At 43.9% G+C, this 13,543-nt stretch overlaps 1 protein-coding gene across 1 annotated transcript; it reads left to right on the top strand.

Moving 5' to 3' along the window:
• Positions 1–1,462: 1,462 nt before the first annotated feature.
• On the top strand, positions 1,463–13,197 carry UCHL1 (ubiquitin C-terminal hydrolase L1). The gene is made up of 9 exons (XM_027544361.1): positions 1,463–1,583; positions 1,716–1,727; positions 2,211–2,339; positions 5,089–5,239; positions 7,143–7,228; positions 7,306–7,353; positions 8,177–8,243; positions 9,138–9,196; positions 12,767–13,197. Exons 1-9 carry the CDS (start codon positions 1,551–1,553, stop codon positions 12,851–12,853), a joined length of 672 nt encoding a protein of 223 aa, XP_027400162.1. The 5' UTR covers positions 1,463–1,550; the 3' UTR covers positions 12,854–13,197.
• The last annotated feature ends 346 nt before the right edge of the window (positions 13,198–13,543 follow it).

Here is a 13,543-nt window from a genome sequence, read left to right on the forward strand (position 1 = left end):
CTTTCTTTTTTTTTAAGAAGCAACTTTACTGAGGCATAATTTACATACTATAACATTCATCCATTAAATTCTTCTTACAAATATCATTTCCTCTCTTATTTTCCATGTGAAGGTAATTTTTTCTGACAGCAAAAATGGGAAGAAAATAGAAGTGGGATGTAGTAGAGTTTTGGATAGAGAATGGACTCGTTGAGTCCAATTTACCAGGGTTTACTTCTCAGTCTGCCCTTTCAATTGTTATCTTAAAGGAAATTAACCTCCCTGAGCCATGGATTCTGAGCTGCAAAACTGCACTAAGAAGAGTTTCTTCACTGTCTCCTCTAAGGGTTAAGTGAGATGACATGCAAAAAATCTGATCTGTAAAGGTTAAAAAAACTGTAAAAAAAAAAAAAAAAAAGGCAGATCCCCTCCCTTCTCTCTGTCATCTTTTAACCTTGAATCCCCTAAATGGTAAGTCTATTCTTTCACCATTATCATTGTTTTGTTCTGAGCATAAATGAAAAAATACCCAATCTTCTTGTTTCCTTACTATTCAGCAAGCCCTACTTCATTCTGAGGTTAAGCTTTCCTGCACTATTCTTACAAATTTTGTTCCACTTTTTATTCATTCTTAGGCATATGTTGTCTCCATCTTTTGAATATGCTGGTAGAAAAACCCAAACCCCACTTGAGATCATTAAAGAACAGTGGTTTCTTTAGCTGCCGTTACCTTTCTTCTTCTATTCTATCATGAACTTAACATTTTATTTTTCAAGTCTCACACTCCTTGAAAGGAAAAAAAAAAAAGCTTTTCCTTTTACAGCCTCTTGTCTTCAAATCATACCTGTCTATCCACTGGATCTGTTTTCTAAAGTCTCCGACAGCCTGCCTTCTCTGTGTCCTGTATTACAGTCACATCCCCCCTGTCTCTACCGCTTCCCCAAGATCAACCAATTCCTCCCTGGGAATCACATTACATCAGCATTACTAATGCAATAAATGCTATGTTACAGACTATGTTTTATTCTAGGCGGTCAATTAAAAACGAATCTCGGTGCTTGTTTGATTTAACATGGAGGATGAATTATTTAAGATCAAATGCAAACTGCTGCTAGATTTGGAAGACATATTTATATTCATATTAAATATATACCTGTTGAATTTGGGGTTTTTCTCAATGCTTCAGAGACTCTAAGCTTTCAGGTAATTGGGATGGTCGAAAGCGTGGTTTTCCAGAAACTTCGCAAAAAATTAGACTGCATCAAAAGGACTGCTCCACACATGCAAGAAACACCTACCAACAAAACCCATCTTCACAACCACCAGATTATCTCACCAGCAAGTGAGACTGCAAGGTTTGGGGGCTAGGCCGTACCACTCCGCGCTGCGCATGGGGGGATTCGTGCCTATTTGGCGGCGACTGACCGTTTCCCCTCGCTTGGTTTTGCCTTTGCTCCCCCTGCGCAGGCACCCACAATGCGTCAGGCCGGCGCCTTATAGCTGCAGCCTGGGCGGCTCCGCTCGCTGTTTTTTCGCTTCTCTGGGTTGTGTTCGTTTCGACGTCCGCGAAGATGCAGCTCAAACCAATGGAGATTAACCCCGAGGTGAGCGTCAGGTGCATGGTTGCCCGGGGGTGGCGGGGAGCGCAGGGCCGAGGGTCAGCCCTCGCTAGGTAGCGTATCACTGACTGCTTTTATCTTTGCTTTTTTTTTTTTTTTTTTGCATTTGCTTTTCAGATGCTGAACAAAGTGAGTGACGTCTCGCGCTGCCTCTGTCCTCCTCCCCCCGGGAGCACCGAGGCGCCTTCGGCTGTTTTGCGGAGACCCAGCGGCCCCCTGCGCACTCTAGAGGCGGGGGGGGCTGGGGCGCGGCCCGGGCGCCCTCTCCCTGCTGCTGCATGGGGGGCGGCGGTGACTCTGCGAAACCGGTCGTGGGTGGGATGGAGGAGGCTGCGCCCAGATGCGAGCGCGAGGCCGAGCTCCCGAGGGCGTGGCGCGGGGCGCGCGGACTAGGATGCCCGGGCGTCGCGGGAGCCACGTGTGGGCCGCGCTGTGTGCTGTGTCATTGCGCCCGGCTGGGGTGGGGGGCGGGGCGGGGCTGGGCCAGGCTCCTCCCAGGCCCGTGTAGGGGCGCGAGGATGCGGAACCCGCGCCCGCCGCCTCCGCCCGCCTCCCGGCGGGGGCTCGCACTTCTGGGTCTCTGCACCGGGCCGCTCTATTTCCTCTCCGCAGGTGCTGACCCGGCTGGGGGTCGCCGGCCAGTGGCGCTTCGAGGATGTTCTGGGACTGGAGGAGGAGTCTCTGGGCTCGGTGCCAGCGCCGGCCTGCGCGCTGCTGCTGCTCTTTCCGCTCACGGCGCAGGTAGGGCGTGGGGCCCGGGGTGCGCAGGCTCCGCGCTGTGCGCGCTGCCCCCAAACCCGAGTGAGGCGTTGAAGACGGTGTAGGGTCTCCTCCCGTTCTGGCCGCCCAGTCCTGGCACACTGCCTCTTCCTTGTCGGGGATGGAGGGAGAATTCACACTTTCGTGGTTCCTTACTCCCTGGGGGTCCTGTTTATTGAGGTTATTGTTTTGTCTCGTGTCCATCAGCGTTGCTTTAAACTTGGAAGAGAAGCAGCATCTCGGTTCCATCATCCTGATTATCCAGGAAGATTGTTCATCCTACTCGTGAGTCAGGTTGACCCTAGGCTTTTCCGAGCTTTTCACGCCAAGGAGTGGCTGGCCGATTGTTTGCCTTTAAGGGCTGTGATCTGTTGTTTTATTGTCTGGTTCTCTCTCAGACTCCCTCCTTGGTGTAAAATGGAGGGATCTCGGTAAACAATAGGTTCTTTAATTTTACGCCTCTACTGCCTGGGCCTTCAGTGGATACAGGGGTTTCTTCCCAAACCTCCACGCCCTACAACTTACACACTTGTTTTTTTTTAGTCTCTCTTACTTGTTTTTCTAAAGCTTAATCACTGTGCCTGGTTCCGGTGTGGAAATCACCTTCTAGCTCTCTGACCTTGTAGCTTATTGAACAGGTGGACATTAGACCTGTCTTGGAAATGCTTTTTCATTTCTCTTTAGATGGTCTTCCTCCTGCAAGTATGCATGGATGTACCTCAAAGACTGAGTATCAGATATAAAAACGTGGCTAGGGTGATTGTCTTGGCTGTACGGAATCCCACTTGTGAGCATGGCTTTGTCTGTCTTAAAGTGCTGCCACTCGATCCCTGATTTAGGAGTGGTTGAATTTTGCTTAAGTGAAACTCCAGGGGCATTAGCCTATGGGGCATCATTCCAAACAGTGCGTTTAACTCGCAGCATCCTAAGGCGACAATTCTAGAAACATCTCAGTATAAATTAAGCCTTTGGAAAGTTCAGGTGTTCCTCCAATGGGCCAAGTATTGGGGGTTAAAAACAGTTATTAAAAGCTATTAGGATAATCCCACCGACATGTTTGTTACTGAATTTTCACTTAGGTGAAAATGGAGTTCCCAAATAATTGGAAGTCAGAGTATGTTCCCTGTAGATCAAATCAAATGCAGTTTTCTCTCATTTGAGCCTCTCACAGAGGTTTCTTAATAGAGGAACCATGATGACTCGGGCATTTTTGAGCTACAGCACTCAAAATGCAAGGCCTCTGGGAGGCAGTGGAGAAGCGTATTTGTCTTACAAGAGCCCACTGGTCTCATTTTGCTGGATCAAGCAGCTCTTGGTTAGAGAACATTCTGGATTGAACATTTTGTGCTTGAGAGAGCGCGATACTTTTTCCTTTAGCTCTAGTTAAGTCTATCAGATTCAGTGAATGCCTATTTTGCGACACAAAACACCTTCTGGGCTAAATACTGAAGCAGATTCAAAGCAAGTTGAGGTTTATAGGTGGACTTCCAAAAAGCTAATGTTAATTTAGAAAGCATCTAATTTTGTCAAAGAATATTATGAAATCCTAAATGGACTACTTCTAAAACATTTTAAGTGATCATGAAATACTTACAGAAGTGTCGCCATGCAGGAGTTCAGACAACCATAAAGGATGATGCTACCCCGTTATGAAAAATTAAATCTTTTTTTAGAAAAGTGAAAATCCTTAACTGTCGATGGAAGCTCAATTCAAGTACAGTAGATGATGCTAGAACGTCCTACTGCTTGGAGTTGATCTTATGTGACAAGAGAGCTTATGCCTTTGATAGTACCACAGACAAAGCTGAAACTTCAATTCAATGTAAAATAATGCAAGGCTACTAGAATTAGAAATACATATACTTCTGGGGTTCTGTACGATTTATACTGGTTGTAAAAATTAGTATTTCTGTAGTGTATAATTGGCAAAGAAACAAGTGTCTCCTATTTCTTTCAGGAGAAATTTTTGTGAACTCACAATCCAGCACGCTAGACCAGTTGTCTTTCCTCCCTAAAAGTTGTTGTTCAGTTGCTCGGTCATGTCTGACTGTTTGCAACCCCATGGACTGTAACCCACCAGGCTCCTCTGTCCATGGGATTTCTCAGGCAAGAATAACTGGAATGGGTTGCCATTTCCTTCTCCAGGGGATCTCCCTGACCCAGGGATCAGACCCGTGTCTTTGCATTGCAGGCAGTTTTTTATTAAAAACATGAGGGAGTAGTTAATTTCTTTAAATCGTTCCTTTCTATAGTTTTGTTTTGAAGTGACATGTACTTGGACTAGAATAACTTCAAAGAATAAAGAAGTATAAACTAGCTGGTGTTCTTGGGCATTCAGTTGACCATCGCTTGATTGGAGTGCGTGTGTAAGATACAGTTGTTGGTGTTAAAAGGAAGGAAAGAACGAACTTGTCTGTTTTTCTGACTTCAGCACACCATCCATCTCAAGCTAAAAGGTGGCGGTGGTGTCTAGACAAACTTGGGCTACAATCCAAGACCGCTACTGCACTGCAGCTGCAGGGTGGAGTGTCTGCACCTCTCAGAACCCCACTGGCTGACTTGGTATGGGAGGCAGACGGGCCATTCTCTGGGTGCCAGCCAGCACCTAGGACCAAGACTCCTGGTCACACATCCCACTTGTGTCTCCGTTTAGGCACTAGAACTCACTGTGCTGCCATCTGTTCTTTGCATTTGCATTTTGAGATGTAAAAATGTCTTCTTGAACTCACAGCATGAGAACTTCAGGAAAAAACAAATTGAAGAGCTGAAGGGACAAGAAGTCAGTCCCAAGGTGTACTTCATGAAGCAGACCATTGGCAACTCCTGTGGAACCATCGGACTCATTCATGCAGTGGCCAATAATCAGGACAAACTGGAGTTCGGTGAGTGGGTTTTGAGGCCAGTCACCCTCTAGTTGATCTTCAGTTAACTGCAGTGCTTCCTTCCAACATTCCCAAGGGTCTGTTCAGCAAAGCCATTGCCTTAAAATTTTTTTGAAAACCTACTCATGCATATAGGATCAGCAGCTGAATTCTCATTGTTCTTTCTCTTTTGAGGAAGGGAAGCTCATTTTCCAAGAAGCGTGGTATGGCTTCCTCCACCTGGAGAGTCAGACTCTTGGGCTCTCCCATGAGCAGACAGAGAATTGTCATGATTGTCATGTGTTCCTGGTCTAGTCTCAACAATTCTAAAGAGCTAGAGTTGATGTTAAGCCATAACATACCAGCCTTTAGGACCTTTGTTTAATGGTGCAGTGTCTCATAAGCAACAGGAGAACTAACATGGCCTAAAGCAGCAGGAGATCCTGCAGGGGCATAGCCACAGCCCAGCACTTTGAATGATCCATCTCTGAACAAAGCTGGGTCAGGGGTTTTAGCCTGCCTCCAGCGGGTGCTGTGGAGGACATAGAAGAGATGAGTCTTAGCCCTGAAGTTCTCAGAAGCTCAATTAACAGTGCTAACAATGCTAAAATACATGGCATTATATATGATTTAGGCCAAGGTCAACACATTTAAAAGCCAAAGAGTAAGTCTTTTAGGCTTTGAGGGCCATATGTTCTTTGCCCTTGTAGTGCTATAAGTAAGAGCAGCCTTAGACAAGATGTAAAGCAGTGGATGTGGCTGTGTTCCAGTAAAACTTTATTTACAAAGATAGGCAGCAGTAGTTTGCCAACTCCTGATTGAGACAGTGGATGGGGGTGGCTGAGAACTGAATAACTTCATCTAAGAGTCCATGCTGTCGCTTGTAGCAGGTCAGATAACTTTTTTAACAAAGGAATTGTGGTTCAGACTCTACTCTTTGTATAATTTTGAAATTAAAAAGCAGGGGGTTATCCAGCCATAAAGGGACCAGATCTTCTAGAAGCTGCTTTTTCAAATAATTGACGCAGCATAGTCATATTAAAAAGTTGTAGCTTGGTCCTTTTTATTTCTTCTGCAGTAAGTATCATTTTCTTTAGAATGTTGTATTCCTGCAACTGCAGATACTGTAATTCTGTAGACATGGTCCTGATGGTGCCACAGGCCTAATCTGAGTCATAGTTCTCCTCATAAAGTTATGAAACGTTTCCTGTAACTTCCGAATTTTGAATGGTGTGTATTTAGCAAATCTGAAACGTTTAGAGCTGAAAATTCAAATCGAGGTCTTTAGAAACGCGAGGTGCTGTTGGCTTCGTACTCACTGAGCAATGACACAGTGTTGACACCAACCGTCGGCTAGTCAGCTGTTCTAGGCCAGCTGTTAGGTGCTTTGCATTTCAGGTCTTTAGGTTGATGTCTGTCTGGATAACCGTATTACTAAGATTGCTTTTCTTTGCCCTGAAATAAGTCTTGGTTTGAGAACCATTACTAGATTTGAATGCTGCATCACGTATGCAGTAAACATTCATTATGCATGGGTAGCTGCTGTAGATGACAGGACTAGACAAGACAGTTCTGCCTTTATGGCATCAAAAATCTCACAGATTGGTGCTGCAGTTGGATCAGTGCTGTAACAGATGTGATCAAAGAGATAAGGGTGAAGTGGAAGATGAAGGGGTTGGGGAGCCAGGGAGATGTAAGGAGGAGCCTGAACCCCCTAGAGGAAGGGAGAGTTCTCTGGTTTGAATGCAGTGAGAAGGGAGGGGTTGGAGAAAGGGGCTGGGGAGGGGACAGCTCATTCCCATCCTTTGAGGCCATGGTAAAATTTCAGGTTGCCAAACATGACCAAGGATGTGCTGTCTCCAGTAAATGTGCACCCATTCACATTATACCTGTACTAATGATGCTTTTGTTTTTTTCCCCCCAGAGGATGGGTCTGTTCTGAAACAGTTTCTTTCTGAAACCGAGAAGTTGTCCCCTGAAGACAGAGCAAAGTGCTTTGAAAAGAATGAGGTAGGAAGAGAACTGCTAGAACATTGATTTTTAGTACTCTGGAGGTTTCTGTGCTAACTGTCCTGTGTTTTCCGCAGGCCATTCAGGCAGCCCACGATGCCGTGGCCCAGGAAGGCCAATGTCGGGTAAATACAAGTTAAAGCCAGGTGGTCCAGGCGTCCTCTGTTTCCCCAGAAACCTGTGCAAAAACCTCTCAGCAGGATCCAGCACATGTGTCTACTCAAGGCCGAGGAATCCAGAAAGTTCTACCAAAATAATGCCTTGACCAGACCTGTTCATAAAAATGGCTCCTCAAAATAGCTAATTGGCAGTTGACACAGTCTTGAGTAAATTCAGGCTGATAATGTTTTATGTAGACTCAAATGGGTCTAGTAGAGTAAGTAACACCCTTCTTAGTAATAAACATTTTAGATACTCTTAGTCACTTGGAGAGCAAGCTAGACCAGCAAGGACTAACAGTTTCTAGATGACTTAGGTATACCAGTAATAACAGAGCCTTCGAGTCAACTGTTAGATTTAAGTTTATACAACCCTAGTTGGCTCTGCCACTATCTAGTCTTGAGTTTGGGTGAGATGCTTATCCTCCTGAAGTCTTAGTTTCTTCCTCAGTAAAAAGCAAGTCTTAAGAGTTCTGATATTACTGTATATCTACTGTAATAGTCTTAGAATAAAACCTAATATATGGGAAATAGATATTAGCTCTAATCATTTAAAATAATACATAGGCAAGTTGGTTCAAGCATATTCCACTTAGGGACTTTAACAAATTAGGTCCTGCTTATTGTATATTGCAAAATACAGATATCAAATGAACAGATTGTACACCTTAAACTTATTCAATGTTACGTCATTTATATCTTAGTTTTTTCTTTCAGCTTTATTTTTAAATGCAGTATATCATACAGTAAAAATTCTCATTTTCGAAAAAAATGTCTTGATTCTCTTCAGGTAGATGACAAAGTGAACTTCCATTTTATTCTGTTTAACAACGTGGATGGCCACCTCTATGAACTTGGTATGTTTCACTGTTGGAGTCTAATGTAACTGCATGCATTCTCTCACACAGTTCCTCTTAGAGTACTGGTGTGGGGCTTTATGGCTGCACTTCCTGTATCTTTAAGCTCTTACGGGGGCATTTAACCCTTGTTGTGCCCAGAGTACCTCCCTCGGACAGCTGACCAGTGGAATGAGTGGATTTAGTCACAAACCAGTAAAGAGAATGGGTCAGCCACTTCAAGATACGCATTCAGATTCTGTCTTCTACCTTCTACTGTAGCATCACCAGTATAGTCTCCACCATTATCCTTTTCAGACAAGGAATACTTTTAGAAGGAAATAAATACTTAAACATGACCTATCTGTGTAAAAAGAATTTAGATATGTTGGGGGTAATTCCTGTTAGCTGGTTTTACAGGCAATGAGGAAGATCATCCATCTCTGTTTTAGGAGTCATCCCCTTTGTATTAATGGGGAAAGACTTGCAGCTGTGTTATCTCAAGCCAGGATACTACATATGGGCAAGCAAGGGTGAGGAAAACTTGGGGCCAGTCAGCAGTTGTTGAGGGACACATGGAATCTCAAAGATCCCTTTGTCTTGCCTCCACCTTCGTGTACCTACAGACTGCATCTAACTTCTGTGCTGTGGTCCTTCTCGAGAGATGGGCACAAGCCCTGCTGTTAGGTCGCTGGATTGGGCTTGTGTGGTCTTGGCGCTTGTAGATTAGAATGCCTGGGATGGATACTAGGAAAACTTGACCCTCATTTCCAGCCTGTTTGTAGGCAGCCTTCCCTCAGTGGGAGTGGTAGTTGTATTTGGAAGAATCTAAAGCTTGCCTTTAAGTGGCACAAGCACAGTGGCCAGAAAACATAGATGGAGAGAGAACCGACATGCCTGGCTTTTCTGTTTCAGATGGACGGATGCCTTTTCCAGTGAACCATGGCACCAGCTCAGAGGACTCGCTGCTGCAGGTAATCTGTGGCATCCATTTCCACTGGGGCCCACATTGTGTTAGCTAGTTTGTCTGTTCTGAAATGCAAACTTTTTTCAGTACAGCCAGCATCGATCATCTGGGATAAGAGTAATCTTTAGGGCTTAAAGATCATCTTAGTAATTCTATCTACCTCATTTTCTGCAAAGGGTTTTAAACAAGGTGCTTTAGAGCAGCCCTGATTAATCTGTCTTGTGTTCTGTCTTTAGCCCACAGTTAGAATTAGCCTGAAAGTTATTGCTTACTCCCTGTGGGATTAAGGTGACCATTGTCCCTTTGTCAGATTACATCATAGCCACTGACTCAGACTCAAGGAACAGCAACCCAAGCCTTGCCTAATCCATCTCTGACAGCTGAGTGTGGGTCAGTCTTGACCTGTGAATTCTGGTTATGTGGTTAACTCTTTGGAGTTTTTTCTTCCCACATGGCCACTCCACTGTTAACAGGTCAAAAGAAGCAAATTCACAACATGCCTGAAAAGAACTTTAAGATTCAGGGTCACTATGTAACCATCCTGGTACAAGTGACTGCAGATAGCTCTTAATTCTAAAACAGAGCTGGCAGACTAGTCCACTTCACCCTAAAAATGAATCTAGAGTTGAATCAGTTTGCTTTTATAAAGGAAAATTACTTAATTGTAATAAAATTGAACATGATGTTAAGATACAACTTCTTCATTTGTCGTAATAAAAGCTAAACTCTTTGGTGTGCTTATGTGCAGACAGGGAGTTGGCAAAAACTTTTTCTGTGACGAGCCAGGAAATATTTTAGGCTTCCTGTGGCATATGGGCTCTGTTGCATGTATTCAGTTCTTCTGTGACAGCTCCAAGGCAAGCCCATAGGCAGTGTCTAAATGAATGTGTATGGCTGTGTTCCACTTAAACTTTATTCACAAAAATAGGCAGCAGGCTGGATTTGGCCCACACATTGCAGTTTGCCGACTCCAGGCTAGATGCTGTACTACGTTAATTACCTGTTTCACAGTCCTTTCAATGATGCTGTGAGGTAGTCACTCTCATTTTACAGGTGAGGAAGCTGAAGTGCAGAGGTGAGTGATGCCCACGGTCAATGACAAACTGTAGAATCAAGCTTCAGATAGTCGGGCTGTCTGTGCTCTTAGCCACTCTACAATGCTGCCTTTATAATAGACCTGTCTTTGGAATGCCATAGGCCTGGTGACCTCAAGGTGTTAGTGGACCAAGTGATGCCATTCTTGGAGGGAGGGTCCCTTTCTCTGGCCAGCTTTCATATACACCTGAGATCAGTCAGAGCTAATTCTTGGATATACCAGGGATACCTGAGAATGGTGATACGGAATGAGAACTAGACCTAGAGAAACAGGATGAGGGTTTGCATGAGAGTCAGGATTCACTTATGGGGGAGAAAAAGAATAGGGGCAGTAATTCTCGTTGCATCCTACTTGGATTGAAGGCTCTGGTCCTTCTAATAAAGTTTCCCAGGTACATACTTAACTCCTATCTAAGGTTATGCTAACACAGGCACGCCTCACATTGTGGGTTCAGTTCCAGACCATCACAATAAAGTGGGTATCATAAGAGTTGAATTTTTTGGCTTCCCAGAGTATATAAAAACCATGTTTAAGTGTGCAATAGCATTATGTCTAAACAAAAATATACATAGCTTAATTTAAAATATTGCTAAGAATTGGCTGACTATCCCTGAGCCTTCAGTGAGTCAGTACTTTTGCAATAGGAACATCAAAGATCACTGATAACCATAACAAATTTAATATTAATGAAAAGTTTGAAATACTATGAGAGTTACCAAAATGGGACACACGTACAAAGTGAGCACATGCACTGGGAAAGTGCTGCCAGTAGACTTACTCCGTGTAGGGTTGTTACAAAGCTTCAATTTGTGTAAAAAAGAAAAAAATGCAGTATCTTCAAAGCCCAGTAAAGTGAAGTGCAATAAAACGCGGTATGCCTGTACCATAAAATGTACTCTTCATAGAGTACCTAAAACTTCTGTGAGTAGAATTTATGAGGTGTGGGGAAGGTAAAAACCTTTTTGTTAAAAAACACAAAACTATATTACAATCAGCCAGCATCTTAGTGCGAATTCTTTTCCTAAGACTGGTCCTATATGGTTAGAGATGTTTTAGGTTATCTAAGTGAAAGTGAAAGTCACTCGGTCGTGTCCAACTCTTTGCAACCCCGTGGACTATACACAGTCCAGAGAATTCTCTAGGCCAGAATACTGGAGTGGTGGGTAGCTTTTCCCTTCTCCAGGGGATCTTCCCAACCCAGGGTCTCCCACATTGAAGGCAGATTCTTTACTGTTTGAGCCCCCAGGGAAGCCCAAGAACACTGGAGTGGGTAGCCTCTCCCTTTTACAGCAGATCTTCCTGACCCAGGAATCGAACCGGGGTCTCCTGCATTGCAGGCAGATTCTTTACCAACTGAGCTATCAGGGAGGCCCTAGGTTATACTCCAAATAAACTTGCTAAACTGGTGAGAAAATACATAGACTTAACCCAGGCATCTTAATTTGAGTGAATTAGGTCACTGCTTAGTGTGTGTAGCAGATGGCTGTTGTCTTTAGAGGCACATCCTTAATGTTAATGAACACCATGGGTCCTAAAGGAAAGTAGATTTGGGGAAGGCAGTCTGTAATACCAATGTATTAAAAATTCCGATAGAATGTTTCTTTAGATCCCCTGCAGTTTTTCTGAGTGGTTCCAAAGCACGAAGAAAACCAGGGTATGGTTGATGCTTTCTAAGGGCCAAAACTGATCAGGTTGGTGATATTTTAGACCTTGGGAACTAGTGTTCCGTGATTGTTTTCTGTCAGAGCATCCAATAGCCTCTTAAAGGTCTTACATTTAATATTTTGGTTGGACTCTTTCTACTGGACTTTTTACAAATTGAACAATGATCAATATTCTGATCCCAATACACTTAAACCCTAGCATTCAGCAGCTAACATTGGGATCAATTTTCTGTCCTTATTCTTTGTAATCTGGGTTTTAGAATTAGTAATTCATGGCATTCCCTAAATATCTAGGCAATTATTTACCTGTACCTGGAATGCCAGATATTTAAATTTTGTAGAAGGTTTACTTTCCCCTGGAGAAGGAAATGGCAACCCACTCCAGTCAGTATTTTTGCCTGGAGAATCTCATGGACAGAGGAACCTGGCAGGCTATAGTCCATAGTGTCGCAAGAGTGGGACATGATACCACCACCAAAATGTTTACTTTTCCCTAATGAAGAGAAGTGAATTTTCTGTCTGGATTTGAGGGGAAGAGGGTGTACTTGTCAAAGCCAGCACAAGGTGGCAGGAGCACAGAGCATTTGCGAGTGGCCATCAGGGCTTCTGAAGCCCTGTCTGTGATGTGGGTCCTTGTCTTTCCCATCACCTGATTTTTTTTTTCCCTCTTGTCTTAAGCCCTGGTTTTCAAGTTTGTTGGGAGGTTTAAAGTTGGTCAGGGTGCACTTTGCGGGTCTCAGTGATAATTTTCCCTTGAAGTGTTCATTTTGAGCTGTTTGGTGTTTAGAACTTAATTCACAACTTTCCTCTTCCTCAGGACGCTGCCAAGGTCTGCAGAGAATTCACTGAGCGTGAGCAGGGGGAGGTGCGCTTCTCCGCTGTGGCCCTCTGCAAGGCGGCCTAATGCCCCGTTGGGGGCACTTTGCTTCTCCCCCTCTTCCCTTCATTGTGAAAGTATATCCCCCCCATGCTGGTATAAAATGCTTCAGTACTTGTAGAGCACAGCTGTTCTCCTTCGGTTCTGCAGATAAGCACTTACCCTCAACCACGCCCCCACACTGGCAGAGCTCAGCTGTCGATGGAGCAAGTTTGACATCAGCCTGTGATGGCGAAGCATTCCCCGCGTTGTGTCTTGTACCTCAATATCTGATGCTTTAATGGCTACTTTGGTTTGTGTCTGTAAGTTAAGGCCTTGGATGTGGTTTGTCCTTGAATAAAAGTTTTCTGCTGATAAGAGATAAGCCTAAACTGGTTTTCGTTTTTTCTTCCCTCCAATATATCCCAAAGTTTCATAGCAATTTACATATATACCTTCCATATAAGAACTTTTACAGTACTGGGAAGAAAATTATCATGAAGTTATCAGTTCAGTGTGTTTCTAGATTTTTTCCTATCAGTTCAGTTGCTCAGTCGTGTCCAACTGCATCCCCATGAACTGCAGCACTCCAGGCCTCCCTGTCCATCACCAACTCCTGGAGTTTACCCAAATGTATATGTTACTGTGTGTTCCTATAGGCTTTTTTTAAAATTAGACTTTTTTGGAGCAGTTATTTAAATACGTTGATAATACATTGTTAGTTTCAGATTACGACAT

The sequence above is a fragment of the Bos indicus x Bos taurus genome, chromosome 6, assembly GCF_003369695.1.
Source record: "Bos indicus x Bos taurus breed Angus x Brahman F1 hybrid chromosome 6, Bos_hybrid_MaternalHap_v2.0, whole genome shotgun sequence".
Taxonomy (NCBI): domain Eukaryota; kingdom Metazoa; phylum Chordata; class Mammalia; order Artiodactyla; family Bovidae; genus Bos; species Bos indicus x Bos taurus.